At 34.9% G+C, this 22500-nt stretch overlaps 2 protein-coding genes across 11 annotated transcripts in view; both read right to left on the bottom strand.

Annotated features, from left to right (window-relative positions):
- fbxw8 (F-box and WD repeat domain containing 8) overlaps positions 1-22500 on the bottom strand; it is a 309097-nt gene that overhangs the window by 117047 nt on the left and 169550 nt on the right. The window lies entirely within an intron of this gene.
- nf2a (NF2, moesin-ezrin-radixin like (MERLIN) tumor suppressor a) overlaps positions 2529-22500 on the bottom strand; it is a 90637-nt gene continuing 70665 nt past the window's right edge. For 8 of the 10 annotated variants that reach the window (XM_087252230.1, XM_087252224.1, XM_087252229.1 and 5 more), the window contains 4 exons: positions 18524-18629; positions 14556-14683; positions 12056-12215; positions 2529-3288 (listed from right to left, as the gene is read on the bottom strand). In XM_087252230.1, coding sequence (XP_087108356.1) covers positions 3238-3288; positions 12056-12215; positions 14556-14683; positions 18524-18629 — 445 coding nt within the window. In that variant the 3' untranslated portion in view covers positions 2529-3237. 10 annotated transcript variants of the gene reach the window in all.

A 22500-nucleotide genomic window follows, 5' to 3' on the forward strand; every position in this document is an offset into this window, starting at 1 on the left:
GAGTCACTATGTGCTCTGAATTTGTAAAGTAATGATACATGCAACCACAGAAGCCATTCAGATTTCAGTACCCTTTTTTTAAACAGATAAAAACCTGAAGGCACAGTTACTATAAAAAATGACTCGCTGTCAGGCCATGCAGGATGTAGGTGACCTTTTTTCTTCAGCAGAACATTTTGTAGCTTAAACCATGATCCTTGGGGGAAAATTTAAAGTCTGTGGCTATTGGATATTTGAGATAAAAACAATGAAACGAACATAACAAAACATACATTGGGGGGGGGGGGGGAATTATACCCAGGGCTGCTGCTTCTACTTCAAGCTCTTAGGAAATGATCTGTCTATGTGTATGAGACTAAACACGGTTTACAAAATGATTAGCTTTAATACAAAACTTCCGCAAATGATCCAGAGTTTGGTTTGCGAATGATTTTTTATTTTGATTCCAATTTGACTAAACAGAACCGCTTATTCAAACCTTACTTTCAGATGTCCCTGATTCAAAATGAGCCCATATTCATTCAGCTTATTCCCTTATTGATCAGGGGCCGCCACAGCAGAATGAACTGCCAACTATTCCGGCATATTTTACGCAGCGGATGTCCTTTCAGCTAGTCCAGGTACTCCACACAGGAGTACCTGGTGGAGGAGGCATTAAAGATGAATCCAAAATATCTTGATGAACCCTGGGATTCCTGCAAAATGCTTTCTTTGCCATTCTAGATGACTTCATTAATAAGTGATTTGAGTCATTGCAGAGATGTATGGATGCAGTCCTCCAAGCTCATGGGAGTCATACACAATATTAATTTGTTTTACAATGCGCCCTGACTTTATATTCTATACTGAACATTATTTCTGTTGAGTGACAAGACTTTTGTCTAAGCAAAGTCAGACTTTACTGTCCTAATTAAAGAATTCAAAATCAAGACATGATCATATTTTATTTTGGTAAAATAAGCGTCATCTAGAGGCCTTTGCATTTCATATAAGCCACTTCTGATACCAAATGATCAACTAGAAGTCAAATTATTCTTTGTTGTTTCTAAAACTTGGATAGGCGACAGGACTATTGTCAGGTAGGGCATACCTGTATAAGGTTTTGCCATTGCAGGATTACCAAAACAAACTGATGAAATAAAGGTGAATTGTTTGACAGAACTCCAGACAATAATCTGACTTGATTTGCTAGGTTAAAGCTATTTCAGTGTAATAATGTGAGAAAAAATTTTCAACTTCTTGCACAGGTGGTTTCAATTCATTTAAGCTCAATCTGTCATCTAAAGCCATGGCTATTCATTTTATTTTGCCCGTAAATGCTTTTGATTTGACTTTCAAATAAATGGTAACCAATTACCTAGACTATGAAACATCAATACTTAAAAATGACATGCTATCTGCTATGCTACTTATTTAAAATTAGTTTAAAGACTATTCTTAAGTTTCTTTTGGGCGATGACCTAATTGTTTTATGTTCAATTCACTTCAAAAAACGACTGTAAAAACTATTAAGTTAACCTAATCACCTTTATTCTCGTGCTGCAGATGCTCTGTTTAACTGTTTTCTCACTTGTCAAGCAATCAGTTTTTCCACTTACAAAGTCCACCATGTCAATAGCAAATGCACCATGACGCGATGCAACTGACTTTTAAAGGAAATGGAAGATGAGACTGACGGATTTATTCGCAAACACACCTAAAACTCATTAAGAGAATAAGCTCAACTCTGTTAGACCATGCGGATCGATGCAAAGCGTATTTTTCCATCCTTATAATAGCAAAAGTGGATTCGCACCATACCTGCCAACACTCCCGTTTTTCCCGGGAGTCTCCCGTATTTCAGACCCATCTGCCGGCTATCTTCTATATTGTTCTGTCTTCCGGAAAAATCTCAGAAGTCCCCCCCTCGCTCCTCAGCTTTTTGGTACAGTCCGGTCCATATGCGCACCGAACCCAACAAGCAACCATCTTCATATCTGCTCCCCGCTCTTCAGTTTGTGCGCACCTTCCCCCCGCTCTTCACTTTGCACGCATCCCTGGATAAAATCTCCTGGACTTCAGGATCCGAATGTTGGCAGGTATGATTCGGACACGCCCTTAATGCTTTTGCGCCCTGCGTTTTAGACCTTGCACCTAGATCATTAAAATAGAGCCCTAAGTGTTAATGGTTTTTAATAGCAATAATTATAGCACTAAAATAAAATGTGAGCAATATTTTTAATATTGTATGTTTCATATATTGTATGGTCAGAAATATTAGGGGAAAAGTACTGCTGGGCAGTTGGGTTTTATAGTATGCTTATGACCAAAATGTAAGTTTTTTTTTTTTTTTTGCCTGTTTTGTTGTCCACTACAGAAAAAAAATAAATCTGAATTTGACAACTGAAAAATAATAGGAGGAATCAATGTCTGTGTTGGAATCGCTGCAAACTAAAGCATACATTTTAAACCTATACAGTACAGACGTTCATAGCAAAATGTGAACCTAGACAAAGTTCACCAAAATAAAAAGGCAAAGTACATTTAAGTTAATTTCCATTGATTTAATCCTCTGCACAAACACATTTTCAAAAAATATATTCACAAACTTTAAAACATTTCAAGCAAAGTCAACAATTAAAAAAAAATAAATGCCCCAAATGGTTCATATGTAATGGCCTACCAAATAGCAAGGTTTTGCTTCCCCAAGACATCCTGTATTAAGCAATCCTCTGAGAAAAGAAGTAAACTTTTAAAATGTAACGCAATTAGGTATATTTTAGCCTTTATGAATGACCAGACAGGTCCATATTAGACCAAAAGAATAAATGCCCTTCCTAATACGGCACAAGGGTGCAATATGACTGCTTTAGCCAATTATTCTGACACATATTGATCGAGAGAGACAGAAATCTGCAGCGCAACTGGAGAGACAAATTTTAAGATGCACTGCAGAGATATATGTGGTCAGTGTGTGTTCTCTGCATAACCATACTGTGTTTATAATGGGGTTTTTACCTCCTGCAGACAAAGAAATACTGGGGAACAGTGTATAGTTTGAGTTTGTATAAGTGTAGTGTGGCCCCTGTAGTTCTGCTTATGAGAAGTCCTGGTCCTCTTAGTGTAATGTAAATTTTACCGCCAAATATTCTTTTCTTCATTACCGGAATGTAGTTGGATAATACAGGAATGCGTCAGTGTGATAAAAACACAGTGAGACACCCGATTCAGACATTATAGTCCAGTGTGTCTGAAGGGTTAAAGCTCCTGGAAGAAGGCCACTCTGGATTTGGTGCTCTGTAGAGTGAGCTGTGGAGACAGATTGAAGAAGGTTTAGATGTGTTAAAGAACTGTGCTATGCTCCAAACTGAAGTCACATTTAAGGTCACACTTAAGGTGAAAACATATTTATTAATAAATGGCACATGCAAAAATGACTGCACACTGAATTAGACATTTTCAAATGTAATTTTCACACGATAAAAGATAAATTCAACCTCACGTTGTGTTAATCGTATTGACAAACTGCCTCAAACTTTTCGCAATAAATAACATTTATAAGGGGTTTAACCTGACAACAGTCTGTGAATATAGCCAGCCTCTAATGGTAAAAATTATTATTATTTTTTTTATAATCACACTTGATTAAAGCAGTCTCCAGAAACACTTTGTTTGACATTCTCCCTTTTTATGTGTCATCAGAGAGGGAAAGCACCGCCCATTAGGTGTTTGGACAGTTCTGAGCCACCATACTGTACAAGTGGACGGCAAAATCCAGAATGCTGTCACTTGACCAGCACAGATCTCTTAATGACAAACACAGTGCATAAATTAAAATAAAGAAACAAACAAAAAAAAAACATCCATATGACAATTTCAGACATAGTGCAAAGATCCTAACAGTTTTTGTCAAAAAGATTTCGACTTTAAGTAAATGTTTTAATTTTAGTATGCAAAGAATCCTTAGACTCATTAAATTAAGATTTGAAGTACTCTTGTTTATCTCAGTGGTGTTGTATGTAAATTATTCTGCATTTTGAGCAAATAATTCAATGCATCAACTTAATTCGCGAGCTTTTTAATGAGGCAAATGAATGACTCAGTGAGCCGTTTTCGTTTCTAATTATTATTTCATTGCACAACATAATTGAATATTTCCATATTAATACAAGAGAATATAAAATACATTTTGAAGATTATTGCAAACCAAACAGGTTAAATGGTCTGTGAATACGTCTAAATATCAATTAAGATATAAAATCTTGAAATAGAAAAAAAACATGCCTGTAGCAGAAATGTTCTGTAATAAAACCAAAAACAAATAGTTTCGTATTATTATTATGCTACTTTTTGAAAGGTTTGTAGCTAGTTATTGGTTTTCATATTTACGTAAAATAATTAATAATATATTAATATAATTATTATTGTATTAATAATAATTATTATTTTAGAGGGGTTTTCACAATCCAATTTAAATTGTGGTGACAATAATTAGATAAAAAAAGGTCAAAAGGCCCTGTGTTTTTGTTTATTCCTCTGTGTGTGTGTGTGTGTGTGTGTGTGTGTGTGTGTGTGTGTGTGTGTGTGTGTGTGTGTGTGTGTGTGTGTTTATTATATCTATTCATCTATCTATCTCTATCTATCTATCTATCTCAATAGACAGATAGAACAATAGATAACACGTTAGATGGATAAAACGATAGATAGTACAATAGATAAAACAATAGAAATCTAGATAGATAAATAAAAGAATGATAGGCAGATAAAATGACAGATAGATCAATAGAACGATAGATAGAGCAATAGAAAGACAGAACGATTGATATAACGCTAGATAGAACGATAGATAGAATGACAGACAGAACAATAGATAGAATGACAGACAGAACAATAGATAGAATGACAGACAGAACGATTGATAGAATGACAGACAGAACGATAGAATGATGGAACAACAGATCGAACAAACGATAGATCGAACGGATGAATGGACGAACGAACCGACGCGTGGGTAGACGGAGGGACTGACTGATGGATGAATAGAATGAAGAATAGAACAGAAATGTAGATAGAACAATAGAAGGATGATAGATGGAGAGACTGATAGAACAATAGATAGACAGACAGAAAGACAATTGAAAATAGACAGAACGATAGAGTGATAGAATGAATGATCAAGACAGATAGATAGATAGATAGATAGATAGATAGATAGATAGATAGATAGATAGATAGATAGATAGATAGATAGATAGATAGATAGATAGATAGATAGATAGATAGATAGATAGATAGATAGATAGATATAGATAGATAGATAAATAAATAGATATATAGATAGAACATTTTTTATGCACACAACATGAGAAACCCTAGACATGTATGCCATGTTTAACATAGAGAGAGAGCGAGAGAGAGAGAGAGCGAGAGCGAGCATGTGTGTGTCTCTGATCAGCTGTCAGTAGTCTGTGTGAAGCCACTGACAGTGATGTTTAAAGACAGAATCCCTCATGAAACACTGGCGTAAACAAACAAAACGAGACAGCAGAGATGGGCAAATGATTAAATTAATGCTTTGCGAAGATGGTACATTTTGTGCTTCAATAATGAATAATTTTGCTAGGGATTTAAGCACACTTACCCTGAAATACCCCAAACTTGTCAGCTTCTACTAAACATCTTGAGTTATAAATGTCACAATAAAAACTCTACACATGCCTCTGGTTACTGTGTAAACCGTGTAGTCTGTGTTACTCTGGAATCTGGACAACTGTGTGATCTTGAGATGAACTGACTTCAAATGTCCACCAAAAAAATTATACCGAGAGCAGCTGGTTAAAAATAAATGCAACAACACGTAAGAAATTTTCAAAAGGAGTGAGGTTCAGCACTGATAACAGCCATATACTTAAAAATGAAAGTTCTGAAATTTGGCAGCTTCCAGTCAGTATGATGAACCATTGTCAAAATAAGAATGAGAAACTATACAGTGAATCCGGAGAGTATTGATAGCGCTTCACTTTTTCCACAATTTTTTGTTACAGCCTTATTCCAAAATGGATTAAATTGATTTATTTCCTCTAAATTCTACAAACAATAGCCCAGAATGACAATTTGAACAAAAAAGTTTTTGAAATTGTTGCAGATTTATTAAAAAAAACAAAACTGAAAAATCACATGTACATCAGTATTCAAAGCCTTTGGCGTAAGGATTTGAGCTCAGGTACATTCTGTTTCCACTGATTATTCTTGAGATGTTTCAGCAGCTTAATTAGAGTTTACTTGTGGTCAATTCAGTTGATTGTACATGATTTGAAAAGGCATACACCTGTCTGTATGAGGTCCCAGGTTTGACAGTGTATGTCAAAGCTATATAGTAAGTTATACTGACATTCACAACTCTTTTTTTAAAATTTTTTTTATCAAATTCGTTTTTTGTAAATCGATCAAAAGTGTGTGTTGCCAAATGGCAACTGTGCAATAGTGGAAAGTGCAATATTGCAATGGGTTAGCTAGCTAGCAAGGTCAGCTGTGAACTTTTAAGTTGTAACAATAACAACATGAAAGCTTGAAATATAATGTTGATTACTTGTAAGTTAATTACATTTGCATTATGGATAAAATCTAGATTTAATGGCAATACTACTTTTGAATAGATATGAATGCAGGGAACAGTGTATTAGCGAGCACCACCATGTTCTATGGTAAGTGAAAGAAAAAAAGGACAGAACTGGCTCTTCCTGAAGATGAAAGTGAGAGTGAGATGGGTTTTAGTGACCATGAGAATGATGCAGACTGGACATTTGATAGAGACAGTTCAGAGAAGTTAGCTCAGAGTCGGATAAGACAGGCGTAGTATAGTAAATAGTATAATATATATAAAATTTGTAAGCTAGTAGATACATTATTCTGATGCATCTGGATATACTAGACTTGTTGTTTATTTTTTATAATATTTACTGGGGAAATATTTATATTTAATGTATGTTGTATACATGAAAATACAATATTAGGTTTGTTTTTAACCATTTTCAGCAAAAAAAAAATGGAAGGACTGAAAGCTGTTTGAAGATGAGTTGTTGGAAAGTGTGTTTGAGGTGTTATTTTTAAGTTGTGTTAAAGCTTATAATACTGCAACATTAATTAAATAATTTCAAACAACAAAATTATTAATTATAAGGAAAGTTTTAAATGTGAAATCTCTAAGTTAGATCCATTGTTTGACGTTGTTGCCATATGGCAACATATCATAAAGTACCTTAAAAAGTAATCTTTTACAACTTTTTTTACAGCACTTCAAGTTAAGCCATTTTAAGAAAATCAAAAAAAAAAACCAGTCAAATATTTTTGAAAAGATACTGTATATCGTAATGCGTGCGGTAGAGGATTATTCTACACAGTGGCAAAAGTTTAACAATTTTGAAAATTTATCGTGCAGCGTGTGTATGAGGAACAGCTGATGGTGGCTATAGCAAAGACACACAGAAAAGGATCATGAGTTCAGAAACGCATTTAAATCGGTAAAGGAAGAAGCACACGTCTCGTTTAAATGTGGTTTTGGACACAATATGTGAACAGCCCCATGAAAGTTTAACCTGAGAGATACAGTACAAGTACTGATCTATAATAGATAAGTGATTACAACCCACGCGGGGCATTACAACCTATAACACACAATTGTACATATTCTGCAAACTACATAAAATAAGGCAAAAATTTTAATCACACTTACTGTACATGTTATGATCTGGAGGAAGAAGAAACTGGAACAAATCCAGCATTGCAGCGCAGGTTATTCTATTAATCATTAGAAAAAACAGGAACAAACAGCACTAGGTTGACTATAATATAGTATTGTTGTGAAAATGAACTTTAACCCTTTATTCACGGCAGCCGAATCTCCATCTATCAGTGATCGGCATCTTTGCGTCATAGGGTTGGCATTATCTCCTTGCTTTAATATACATTTCACCTGTCGTCTTTACTGTTGCATTTTACATTGCATTTTTCCAAAATACGTTATTATACAGTATTCATATGAGGTAGTTGCAAGGACAGACAGAAATGTGGTTTAATGGACTTTTAAACTTACTTATCCATAATTCAGCACAATTAACAAAGGCACACTTGGACACTAATGTGCCACAGCTTCAAGTTAGATTTTGATGGATTACCACACAAACACATTCATAAAACAGGTGAGACTGTCAGTGCATTAAGACACTCTCACTACATCTTTGTCCCTCAGGCTATTGCTAGCAGCGGGACGCACCAGGCTACGGAGGAAGCACAGCCGCGGCCATTAATCATTCCAGCACCATGACCTGGAAAGCCAGTGACCCTTGTCACTTTGCTCCAAGGTCCAGTGCTCAAACTACCTGCACAATGGTGATTTACAAGCCATACAGTGTCCCGATACAGGCTTCCAATGCAGGCTCAATGTCGGCTAAGAAAACAGCAGCTGTCAAACGGATTTTTTTTTTTACATTGAGAGCTGTAAAGCCGTCCTCCCCGAAGTGTCCAGCTTGATTTGCTCATGCTCCGCTTCAATTAGACAATCACATCAAGGCAGACTGACTGAAGACATGGAGGGCACTCTATCCGCCCAAACAACCGATCACAACACAGGAATCTATTAGCGTAGCGCTAACGAGACAATTTCGCACGCTGAAAGAAAAGACTCAGTGGCTAAAATGGAGCTTTTAATCTACCGTTTCGTAAGGCTTGATGAAAACCTTTCAGAAAGAAGATGAATAAATTCATTTTGGATTACCGGTGCTTGGATGCATGACTAACCATGTGATTAGGATCATATTTCATAAGAACTCGTAGGCCTTTCTGAGAAACAGTGCTCCAGCACAGAGAGAGACTTCAGAGGAGTTTAGCGAAACTGTACTTCAATTTACTAAATTACACAGCTCTAAAACACAACGTTCAATGTTTCATACCTTTAATATGAGCCAATTCAAACATTATAGAGGAAATCGTAAAGGAAATCTTTGATGTCAGTAATATTTTGTTAAGGTTTCAGATTCTCAACCGAAGCTGCATCTAATTTGGAGCTCAAGAAAAGATCTTAAACCCTTTTATTCATTATTAAATATGACTTATTATTATCAATATTTCAGACAGTTGTGCTGCTTAATATTATTGTGGAAATCCCAACCCATGCTCATTCTAAAAACGTAGTCCCGTGGACGTTTCTGGAGACCGCGAAATACGTCCTAGGATTGTTCAGACCATACCAGTCAACATTGGGATGTGAAAATAAGGAATACGCCCACAATAATAAGTTATGCTACCCCCTGTACACATTGTGATGCAAGAGCAACAAATGAATCTCATATATTTTGATTTTTTGTTTGATTAAATTAAACAACAGAGGTGTCACTTTAAAAATGCACATCTAACGTTATAATGAAAGCATTTGATTGCTTGCCTAACTTTTTATGCTCATTTAGGACAAAATTAGTTGTGTTTGAAAAAAAAAAAAAAAAACACCAAGATCAACATCTTTAGATGTTTTTATTATTAATTATGTGTATATGTTTGTTCAAACACGCATCCAAAACCCAGAATTTCGCTCCGCTTCAAATCGCATGTACAGAATGCATTTGGGAAACAGCGTCTATTTATCACTTATTTGAGATTGCATAGGAGGGGCGACAGCATCTGTAATGAAAAGGAAAGGGAATCCTGCTGTTTTTATATTTATTTCAAAGTGTTTTCATGCCTAAATAAAACAAAAGCACAGAACTGACTCACACTTAAGGGCAAGGGGTGTCCCCTGGTGGTTCAGCGGTAGGGGTTGCGTATGGGTACAATCAGTTTTTTAATGTTTATTGCCACCCTTCAGAGAAAAAATGAAAAAATGGGAGAAATACGGGAAAATGCCTTTACGGGATGATAGCGGTATAAAACTGTAAAATACGGGAGAATATAATTTTACGGGAGAATATAATTAGTAATTTTCTGTGCAGCCTGATACCGCTCCGTGGTCCGGTGGTTGAGGACCACTGATCTAAACGATTCAGAAAAACTTTACTATATACTCAGAGAGAATGAAATGACTTGTCTAACCTGGCTGCAAAATATATGAACACCATTAGTGGTTAATCAACATATTTGCCTTTTTTAAATAATCTACACGTTTTAGTCTTGTAATTATGATATTTTTAGAGATATTGTCTGTTTTTATTTCTTTTTTTGTTATTTATTTCTCTTTTGCTGATCCTTGTATTAATTTGATGATGTTAAAATATTACATAGGCTAATTTACATAAATATCTAAAATGACTTGGCATTCAAATTTGCGTTAAACTTAAGAGAGAGAGAAGCAAATTTAATTTAACCTTTTAGTGTGGAGTCTGTACACATGGCTCCGTAACAGAAATGGTGGATTTCTTTTTTTTTTATTTTAACCCATTGAAAAGAAACAGTGAATAACAGTGTCATAATAAGTAATATTATTGTAAAAAATTCAATTATGTTTTTTTTCTCGCATATAGTTAACTATTTATGCGACTAGGGATGCAATGATTATAGATTTTGCTTGTACGATTATAGTCAAAGAAATTATCTCGGTTTCACGATTATTATGCATTCATTAATTTCTAAACACCACTAGTTGAGAAAATCACATGAAAACTCCTTATATTTTACAGTGTTGTTTATTGTCGCTCAGTAACTAATTAATACAGCACAAATTAATATTAAATTCAAACAATAGTCCATTTCTCTCTTTGTGCAAAAAAAAGTTTATTTTTTTTTTATTTAAACAGTTTTACACAGTAAATAAATGACAAAACAATGAATAAATAATTTAAAAAATAGTACTTGTCTAATGCGGTGCTTTAAATGAAATTCTTTACTTGGTAGCACCGTTGCTCTCAAAAGTTTAGTAGCACCATAAAAAGTATTGTATATTAACAGATTTATTGTATTTGAAAACAACATCAATCAGGACTAACAAAAAAACAAAAACAACAAACTAATTCCGTTATAACTTATTGATATTTGTGCAATAATTGCAAAATGTATGTCTAATAATTATAAAATATTACAATGACGATGACAATAATAATAATACTAACCATGAATAACATAATCATGCTGCCTTGAATGTGCTTGAATGGGAGTTACCTGCTATAAAAAGTTCAACTTTCATTATGAAAAATAGATCTACTGTTTGCATCAAACAAAAAGTAAGCATTGCAGTAAGAAATATACATTTTGCACTTTTGCTTTTATATGCATGTCAATATAATAACCAGAAAGACAGGACAAAAGAAAGGAAAGGAAGAAAAGTCTCACCTCTGCCACTCTTTAAAGGTTTTGTTTTCGGTTTTTGTATTTGTAACTTTAAATGGGGTTTCAAACCTGTGTACTTTTCATTGCTTCTTACTGAAACTTCAGCCGTTTGCAGTTTCCGCGGTCACAAAAGTCCCCATCTCAACTAGTGCGCCTAAAAAGTGTGAGTGCGTTGCGTCGCGTGCGCATCCCTCCATTGGAAATAATGAACTTGCACAAGCTTGCCTTGGTTAACGTCAATATCCTTAGTCATAGTTAATCCAATGTGCATGGTTATTAGTCTCAGTGTACAAACTAGCGCACAGCTGGCATAACTTTGCTTAGTTGCCACAGTTTTGATCCGTGCAGAAACACGGTGTTGAGAAGCCTTTACGATTATTTAACCGTGACGAATTAAAGCGATGGTAATAGTGAAACCGGTTAATCGTTGCATCCCTATATGTGACGTAGGTAAATAGTGTGTTTCAATCCGGCTACCACCGCAAGTACATTTCAAACCTGTGGAAAGCACTGAAGTGAAATGTCTTGGGCAAAAAGAAAAAAAGTTTGAGCACAGCTTACATCATTTCACATCTCATATCTCACTCTTTTCTTCTACTTTATCTAATATCAAATCAACAAATAGAGATAAAAGACAAAACAAAACAAAAAGAAAATGAGTTGGAAGACACCATTAGATTGTCCCGGCTTTAGCATGAGGTTTAGCAAATCTAAAAATCAAGTATCACACATTGTCTGGCTTTTGTGCGAGATGCATTTAACCCACCTTTTTAAAGTTGCTCTGCTTGCTGGTGCCTTTCTCCGTGTTCTCATTATGGAGGATGTCTAGAGGCGTTTCTCGCTCCTTTAGCTTTAATGACTCAATCTCAGTCTTCAGTTCATTCAGCTGCTCCTGAAGGTGTTTGCTCTTCTCCATGTACTCAACCCTGCCAAACAGGACAGACGCATTGTGTAACAAAGCTGCTCTCTTGGTCTCCATCCGCTTTAAGGCCTATTCGCAACAGTTTTGTCACCTCTCTGTTTTTTGTGTGTAAAGACATTGGCTAATTCTAAAACTACAGGGTCTGTAGGAGTTATACTTGTTGTAAAGATGCATTTATTCAATTAAAACTCAGCAGGAAAGGTGGCATTGTGGAATTCAATCAAAACTGAAAACAAATGACTCTATTCATTACTATTAATACATGTAAAAAATAACTGTACTAGAGCTGCACAATATTTGAAAAAAAACGGACATTTGCAATATTTAGTTTTTTTTTCTGCAATATATATAAAAGAATTCTTCTTTTTATATTGATTGACATATGCATAAAATATACAAAATTATGCAAAATAAAACCAAGATCAAAATGAAATATACAAAACTCTTTGGTTTTCAGTTGGACTTCAACAGCATTAAATAATAGAAATTCAGTAATAAAAAGTAAAGTAACACTGAATAGAATTTATTCTATTGCATGAAATAATTAAACAATCTTCATTAAAGCGACAAACTTTATAACTTCTTGTGCCCAAATGGTTTAAATTCACTTGGAATCTACAGTCACAGGCCTTAAAAACACATTAAAAATAAAAGGCTTTCATATTATTAGATTAAAGTTAATCTTTGCAACGACTGCACAAATCGAATGTTCTGAACTGTGTTTTCTGGTTAATTTTAATCCCAGTTTGACATTGCAGATTCGCACATTGCGATTTCGATGCTGAAACAATATATTGTGCCGTACTCTGTACCTTGTGTTTTAAGGTGTCTTTGTTTTAAATTTTTTATTTAGTAATTTAGCTACTTAAGTAATTAAAACTACGGTAACAAATTAGTTATAATAATACTATAAGTAATAGTTCACACCATTTACAACTAGCTTATTGGCTGTCTATTGATTAAATATTAACTGTTTATTAGCACTTATACAGTATGATCTTATTTTAAATTCCTAATCCCACCTAAACCCAACTACAACCTTACAAACTTTTAATAAGCAGAACATTAGCAATTTATTGAGCTAAAAGTCTTCTTTAATGGTTTGTTAAAAGTGTGTATTGAAATAAATTAAGTCTGACCTAAATTATTTATGAATAATATAACAATAAAATATCTCTGTAACACTTTATTTTAGGTGCCTTTGTTTCACATCTTTAATATACTTACTATAGTAATTCAAATTAATTATGAATAATTTCATGCAACTAACCATAATGTTGAGTTCAGACTGCATAAATTTAAAGTAGTGGTTTCAAAGATGTTTTCACACTGCATGACTATCTGGGGTAGCATTCTGCCAGGGCTGTGTTTACACTGCAGGATGGATCAGCGACAGTGGGTTTCACACTGCATGACTGTACAATAGAAAAACTTTGTCTCAGTCCACAAACTACTTCCCTCACAACCAGAAAACAGACAATCTGGTCGATCTCATTAACCTATCACAACTGTTGGTTCACAAGTTTACAAGCAGAGGACACATAAGAACTAAAATCTTTTTACATATTAAAACTGACTGTTCTGTGTTTTTAACAATATTGCAAGTTCATTAAATCTTGTCTGGAAAAATTAGGGAAATAAAAAAAAACAAAAAAACATTTTTTTTTTACTTGAATATTTAATGATTTAACTTTTTGTAATATACATATTGTAATAAGCAGTAGTTTATGGACCAATTTTATTTTAATAAAGAAGTAATGGATTTATAGGTGTGCATTTTAACTCCTTATGCATCAAATGTACACTTTAAACTTCATTGAAACATGTTGAATTCTTCCATGATTTGCAATGTTTCCAAATTGATTTATTAGTGATTTTTTGTCAATTTTTAAATCTATTTTTATTTATTTTTAAATAATTTTTTAAAATATATTTTATGTATTTGTCCTGTAAAGTTGCTTCTGACCATGAAACACTTAATGGTCAAGCATCTTATGTATCTCAAGTATCATACTTGGACTGAAAATATGCTTTTAAATACATTGTTTATGTAAGTAAATACATTAATTACATTAGTAATTATAGTTATGTATTACTGCCACTTCTGATCAATTTAACGCATTACTTCTAAACAAAAAAATTAATTTAAATTAAGACTTATACTGTATTAGGCCAAAGTGGAAGAAAGTTTTATGGCTTAAAAAACCAAAGTTGAGCATAAGCAGAGAGGACAAACTGGGGCTCAGTTGATGTAACTGGTTCAAAAGGTGTGGACAGATGGATGTGCCGGCAGCAGAGAGACTGTGATCAAGACGGACTGATGCCTGAAATGGCCTGCACTCACTTTTCCTTCTCGATCTCCATGGACAGACGTTTCATGTCTGTGTCTTTGAAGTCAAAACTCAGGTTCTCCATGCTGAAGTTGAAGTTAGGACCATCGGCAGGAAGAGAGTTGGCAGAGAACGGCACAGGCTGGGCAAGGAAACAGAAAAAGAGTAAAGAAAAACAAGCTTTAGTGAAGCGAACGGGATATTTCAATATCAAAAGATATATGTACACACTGTGATTAAAGCAACACCAACAAGCAAATATAATAAAACTAAAAAAATATATATATTTATATAAATTAACGTCCACAAGAGAAAGTGATTTAACAAATATTTCAGGATTAAAACACTGATGCAATATCAACAAAAGTAGGAGTGCTACACCACTCTCAGTATAACATTGTACAATCAAAAACACAAAGGGTGATTTGTTGCTATTTTCAAACCAGCGCAAGAGTAATTTTATAGTTTTGCACCACATTGTGTAAATATCAAATCAATTTGCGCCACTTTGTGGACTGGGTGTGGGTGTGCTGGGTGTGTGTGTGCTGGTCTAAACAGGAGGTGATTTAAGGCACATTGTTGGCACGTTGCTATTCTGAGAAACTAAAATAAAGCGCGCCATTGACCAACCAAAAACAGGTCTAAAATCCAGCGCAGAGCTTGTTAATTATGCACCTATGCAGATCCAAACAGGTACACATTGCTTACTACACACAGGATGTACAGCAATACACAAATATCTTTACACATGAAAAAAATTAAAGGATTAACATGTTACAATAATTATTGTTTTCTACATAAATATAAAAACCACTGCATCCATGCCTTCTTTACGTCGAGGGAGTTGTTTTCAGTATATTTATGACAATCTGCATTTCTATATTGTTATTATCAGTAGTAGTATGATTTATTATATGTATATTATATTTGTTTTAATAAAAACTAGTTTAGATTTCTCCACCTGTGGGGTTTTGAGACGTATGCATCACCATGTGGGGCATAAGAACAGGAGGTGTATTTGGATATAACTCTTCTTGACCACACTTTGTTATTATTGTTCATTTATTTGTTTGCTGGAAATTAGTACTGAATTTAGAAATAGTTTTGAAACAAATCTTTGTGCTTATCAAAATAAATAAAATATGTAAGCTGATGGATGTCTTCAGTGGAGTGTACACAACACCGTTTCCTTACTCCACAAAAGTAAAGGAGTAAAGAAAGTAAAGAGGCCAAATGGAAGATGCTCGTTCTTTATCCTCGCGCTGCAGATGGTCTGTTTAACTATTTTCTTGCTAGTGAAGTCTTCAGTTTTTCCACTAACTATTTATGCCATGTAAATAGCAAATGCGCCATGGTGCGATGCAACTGATCCTTAAAGGGAATGTAAGGTGACACTCTAATTTAGACTCTGGTTTAATGCACGTTATGCTCAAAACACACCCATAACTTATAAAGAAAATAAGCTCAACATTGTTAGACCATGCGCAGTGGCGCAGAGTGTATTTTTTTCATCCTGAAAATAGCGAAACTGGATTTGGACATGCCCTAAATGCTTTTGCGCCAAACTTTGATCCTAGATCGCTAAAATCAAGCCCTTAATACCCATATTTACAGCATTGACTTCAAATAAACAAACAAAAAAACTAACATAATTACTAATCTTTACATTTAAAATCCTTTAAATTTGCATACCATCACATCATCTTACTTCTATAATGTTACTTATTTCAAAGTAAAAATGACATTGAGGTAAACAAATACTTAAAAAAGGTTGCATTGCTTACAAGATTATCCTAAAACATTCCCTTAAAAATTTGACCATAAACTCATCCCATAAAATCTGTCTTTTCTCTGTACTTTAGGGACTAGCAGAAAAAAAACAAGAAATGTATTAAAAATGCAAACTATGTGCATTTAGATTTCCTGATTAAGTATGTGTAACAAACTACAAAATCAGACTGTTCAGTAAATAATCAAATAATTCAAACAGCTTCAAATAGCTGCTTTATTTGCCTGGGGTTAAATGACTTATCTAAACTAAGTCAATCTCAGGTTTGCCTTTGCCTTAGCTACATTTTTTTCAAAAGACCAAAGGAAGCTTTAGGGTAAACACACACACACATACACACATATACATGCAATGAAAAACACTTAAAAATTCTCTGTGAGACATCAATACCCTCAATACCCACAGATGACTGCAACGCTTTGAAATGCCTCCTGGATTTTGAAGTGGTTGAACAGATCTAATATTAGCCACCCATAGAGAGAGCTAATGTTTAAAATGCTACGCTGACCTCCAGTCACCCTCTTAACTCACTGTGCATGTAAAAAGTGCAGATGAGCCGCCCGTGGGATTTTCAAGAGTATTCACAATGCTTTAAAAGAGCGGAAGAGCTCAGTTCCCAAGTGCTAAGGCCAATAATTAGGATCCTCTTCATAATAACACTGACATTTGTATTGTAAGTAAAAAAAAGTCCTCTCAGTATACATTAATGAAGAGAAGAAGAGAAAAAACATTTACCTCTCAATTATATCTATTATCCATATACAAGGCTCGGGACAGTCCCTTTACAAATCATGCATTTGAATCAGATTCTGATTGCACTCAGTCACCATGCGTATTTGGATCTAGTAGATTTTCACACTGCATTTAAATGCAAGTTCTTTAAAAAGCCAAACATTGTGAAAAGCATTGATTGCAACCCTTATTAAGAATTTAATATTCCTTCTTGATCGCACCATTTGAATGTTTGTATAGTATACAATTTTTGCTTGTATTGTAATTGTAATTTTGAAATCTAAAAATTATGATTTTTTTCACAATAACAAGACATTACTGGCCAAAATCACATTGATTTGTACATCCCAAGCACCACTATTCAAATATATCATTGAATGGAAATTTGGATATACTTAGCTGCATAATATGAGTTTAGTATGGAAATTACATTGTTTGGTGTTGACTATTGTTTCCTCGCTCTCACAAAAATCTTATAAGAGTAAAATACTGTTGAAATGCAGGCCAATCGGAACAAAACACAGACTCTAACAATCCACAAGGGATCATTAATATGATCCCACAGCCATATCACCCAGCCCAGCCCAGCCCAGCCCAAGTGTTTTGTTACAAGATTAAACTTTAGAATGCAAAGACTGTGCACTAAACATTCAGGTAAGGGTAAGTAGCCCTCTCCTAAAACAACAGAAAAACAATAATTGTGTATTAAATGTAAGATTCACTAAGCTTATACTGAAATCAATTTTAATGAAAATGCAAGCACGGTCCATATATAGTCTCTCCGCCTCTCCATAATAACACTGAGATTAATATTCCAGTTTGGAAATAAATCCTCTCTAGGAATATTTATGCAGAAAAAACTAATTTTCTCTCCTCATTTACATCTATTATCCATATACACAAGACTTAGGACTGTCCCTCAATAGTTGTGCATTTTAATCAGATGAAGTGCACTCAGTCATCATGTGTATTCAAATCTAGAGGACGGTCACACAGCATTTCAATGGAGGTTTTCAAGTTCTTTAAATAGCCAGACATTCTGAACCCATTTGTAATCCAATTCCAAAAAGCATTACAAGAGACCCTTGAGGCTTGTCTAACCATTTTTTTTTTTAAGTCGGACAGCTTAATAAGAATATAAATATTCCTTCTCGATTGCATTAGGGTGGTTACATGCGAGGCTAAAAGTCTGTCGAAGGTTTTCCCTGAAAAGTTTTCTTGCGAGTAATGGAATGCTTGTCTGATGCAACTTTTGCTTAAATAAATTATCCTGACATTGACAAATGGCCAAGGGGCTAAATCAGACTAGCGTTAAAAACAGGGCACACTTTTTTTTTTCTTATGGAGATAAATTTGGAATGGCTTCGGACTCCAGGCTGATGAAGAATGACAAGTGTTGATGCGATGTCGTTTGTGGAAAGCGCCGCGGGTGAGTGTTATTGGTGGGCAACGGGTGATTACCGAATATTCCGTTTTGCTGGTGATCTCCAGTAGTTTGTTTTTGGCTCTGCGCTCCGATTCTCTGGCCTCCTGCAGGTCCTGTTTCAGCTGGTCGGCCTCTTTGGCCCTGCGGAGGATGAGAAACATGGGTTTACTCACTCAAGGTTTGAGCCCTTTGAAGTGGACACAGTACTGGGATCTCGGAAGCATAAATTGGGCTGGAAATGGAAAAAAATGGATGCTCAGATCAGCAGAAAATTGAGTCGTTCACTGGCACCGAATCGAATGGCTATCCCAGCATGCACACCAATAGAGTGCCACATACCAAGTAAAGAGCTAGTATATGGGTTTGAGAAGAGCCACTGGCAACGATCCAGCTGCGAGAGGCAGATCAGAGCTTTCTGTGATGATGCATGTCCACATACTGAGTTCAGAGCCACTCTATAAGAGATGATGATTAATTATAAAGTAGATGTTGCTTGAATTTTTGCCCAAGCATTTTATCTGAACGGTTAAATATAGGAATAAACGAATAACTGGCAAACTGACTAAATAAAAAAAAAAACATACAAATAAATAAACAATTGTAATGGCATTAGCCACTAGCTGCGTCCCACATGGCACCTTATACACTATGCACTTACACACTCAAGAGCATATTATATGTATGTAGTGTCGTCCCAAATGGAACCTTGATGTTTTTTACTAAGCGGAAATTTAAACCATTACCAAGATGATGTTTAACGGTTGCCAAGTTAGTGAAATAAATGACCAAACTACCAAACAATGCCATTTGTATTACCACATTAAGCATTGGGAGGTGCTATAATCACTTCTGTAGGACAATTATGTATTCACAATCCAAGATGAAAATAATCCAACATCAGAGCATGAAAGCTCCGCCCCTTCTTTTACGTGAGCAAAGCTGCAGTCGTTGAGTGCGTGAAGTGTCCATCATTCCACACTTCATTTTACCAGTTATATAAGTGCATCATCCGGGTAATTAAAATGCACTTAGTATTTTTTTGAGTTTTCAGTGTGATTGCACTACTTGCAGTATTTATACTACAAAATGGTGTGGAATAGTGCATAAGTGTGGGATTTGGGACGCACCTAGTGTCATGATGCTAGAATCGGATGGGATAAACTTTTTGTCCACGAGAGGAAATTTGTCTTGGGCAAAAAGGTGCTACAACATTGCTCTAAGCAGACAATAAAATAAATGCAACAAACAAAACAATTAAGAACAAACAATTAAGAACATGCATTGTGTACAAAAATAAGACCGTATATAAATATGAAACATATAAAACACAGAACCCAGTCAGGTTCTAATGAACTACAGGTGCAGTGTTATTGGCAGGGCCGGATTAACCAATGGGCCTTATGGGCACAGGCCCAGGGGCCCGTGCGCACCAGGGGCCCCTGCGAGGGGGGAGAAAAAAAGACAATTTCGGAGTGTCTTTTTAGGCTAATTGCAAATAGCGCATCTAGTTGGACTAAACTATTCAGGGTATACGCCCATCGATGCCTGATTGATAGAGATAAGATGAGTAAAGAGCAGTGAAATAACACAGCCGCAGTGGCGCACCTTGTTAGGCACACGGCATCATCTTTTGACGCGATTAATCATAATATCGGTTCGAATCCACCATCAGCTGAACTCGTGCTACTTTTTTTCTCCCCGTTACATATCAGATTGGAAATATATTTATTTTTAACAGGAGAGAAACATTTTTTTAAAATAATGCAAATGTGATATAAAGTCACAAGTGTCTCGTGGGTATTTAATAATGTTTAGCCTTATTATAGGCACCTGCCGCGCCTCCCTCTCTTCAAAAACTCTATTGCTCAGACAACTGTATTTCCTCTGAGCAAAAAAAATCTCGATCACATATTAATATTATCATTATATTTAAATTGCCTTTCTTTCTTTAACTAAACAGAATGCTGTAATTGGTCAAGCGCGGAAACGTCAGTTTTGTAATATCCGGCACTAAACTGAGCGGACTTTAGTGTAACGTTATATCTGTCATAGATCAAAAATGAGTGGACAAGTGGATTTAGCAAACGCGAGAGAAAGAGGAGAGGAGGCATCTTTATTGAGGCATTTTCCATACACACCTTCTTTAAACAGACCCGTGATCAGGAGAATGAGGGTACAGAAGAAGACGTTAACTTTAAATGATGAGTAGCTAGCATTAACCAGGCGGAGGAGGCTAACGGCAGCGCAGCGCGGACTGGATTCATCGTGTGAGAGACAGACAGAAAAGGAGAGAGAGAGGGAGAGAGAGAGAAAGGCCCAGAAGAGGAGAGAGAGGGGAGAGAAGAGGTATAGTGTCTGTGATTTCGGATACTTTTAGGTTTATAATCAAGTCTTCATCACGAGAAGAGTAGAGAAAATACAGGGAGAGGAGGAGAGAGACAGTAAATTAGTGTTTGTATTATGAAAGACTCAGATTCATAGAACTCAGATTCATAGAACTGTATATATATATATATATTTATATATATATATATATATATATATATATATATATATATATATATGTGTAGTTTTAGCTATGTAGTTTTATTAGTATTTTTATTTAATGCTTTGAAAAATAATTTAAAACTTTGCAGACTATAAATACATATGTACTATATATCATTTATTTAAATATGTGGGCAACAAATTATAGATTCATTTTATTTAAAAATTATTATATTATTCTTATTTTTTAAATTCAACTAGGGTGCGGCCAGGTAGGGGGCCTTACAAGATAATGTGCCCAGGGGCCCCTGAGTTCTTAATCCGGGCCTGGTTATTGGTTAAGTTTAACAGTTTTATTGAGGTAGGAACAAATGAAAGCTTTAGTCTATTGGTTTTAGACATTGGTGTTCTCAGTCTTTTTCCTGATGGTAACAGCTGATATTCTCTGAAAAGAGGATGTTTGGAATCAGCACTAATATTTATGGCTCTTCTCATGACCGCCTGTTCATATAGAGGGATTTTGGGCTTGTAGTGTTATATTCCTATGATTTTCATGGCAGTTTTTTGAATTTGAACCAATTTATTTTTCAATTGAACAGGCAGATTTCCAAACCAGACTGTGATTCCATAGTGAATAAGACTCTCAAACATAGCTTGGTAAAAAACAAGCAAGATATTGCTAGCTACCACCACATAGAATGCTAATATAATTAGACTTTTTACAAGGTCCTACAGCTTTCATAAACAGCAGATTCAAGGACTTTTAAGGACTTTCAGCAAACAGTTTGTTACGGTCCCTAACGGTCCCTAAGTGAACGCCACACGCAACACAGTTCAAGTCAGAATGATTAGCCCCCCTTTGATTTTTGTTTTCTCTTTTAAATATTTCCCAAATCATGTTTAACAGAGCAAGGACATTTTCATAGTATTTGGGATAATATTTTTTCCTTCTGGAGAAAGTCTTATTTGTTTCATTTCGGCTAGAATTAAAGCAGTTTTATTTTTTTTTAAAACAATTTTAACGTCAATATTATTAGCCCCCTTAAGCTCTATTTTTTTTAATAGTCAACAGAACAAACCATCGTTATACAATAACTTGCCTAATTACCCTAACCTGCCTAGTTAAGCTAATTAACCTTGTTAAGCCTTTAAATATCATTTTAAGCTGTATAAAAATGTCTCGAAAAATATCTAGTCAAATAGTATTTACTGTCATCATGGCAAAAATAAAATAAATCAGTTATTAGAAATGAGTCTTTAAAACTATTCACAGAAATGTGTTGAAAAAATCTCTCGGTTAAACAGAAATAGAGGGGGAAAAAACAGGGGGGCTAATAATTCTGACTTCAACTGTATGTAGAGCCATGAAAGTTCTTACTTTACTTAACATTAAACTTACACTTAATATTTACATTTAACAAAGGCAATTACAAAATAACTGACTATTTCAAAAAGTTTAATTCAAACAACTTTAATAAAAACATGTTTATTTGACAATCTAGTACAATTGTATAAATTAAACCAT

This window comes from Danio rerio, chromosome 5 (genome assembly GCF_052040795.2).
Source record: "Danio rerio strain M-AB ecotype USA chromosome 5, GRCz13ab, whole genome shotgun sequence".
Lineage (NCBI taxonomy): Eukaryota > Metazoa > Chordata > Actinopteri > Cypriniformes > Danionidae > Danio > Danio rerio.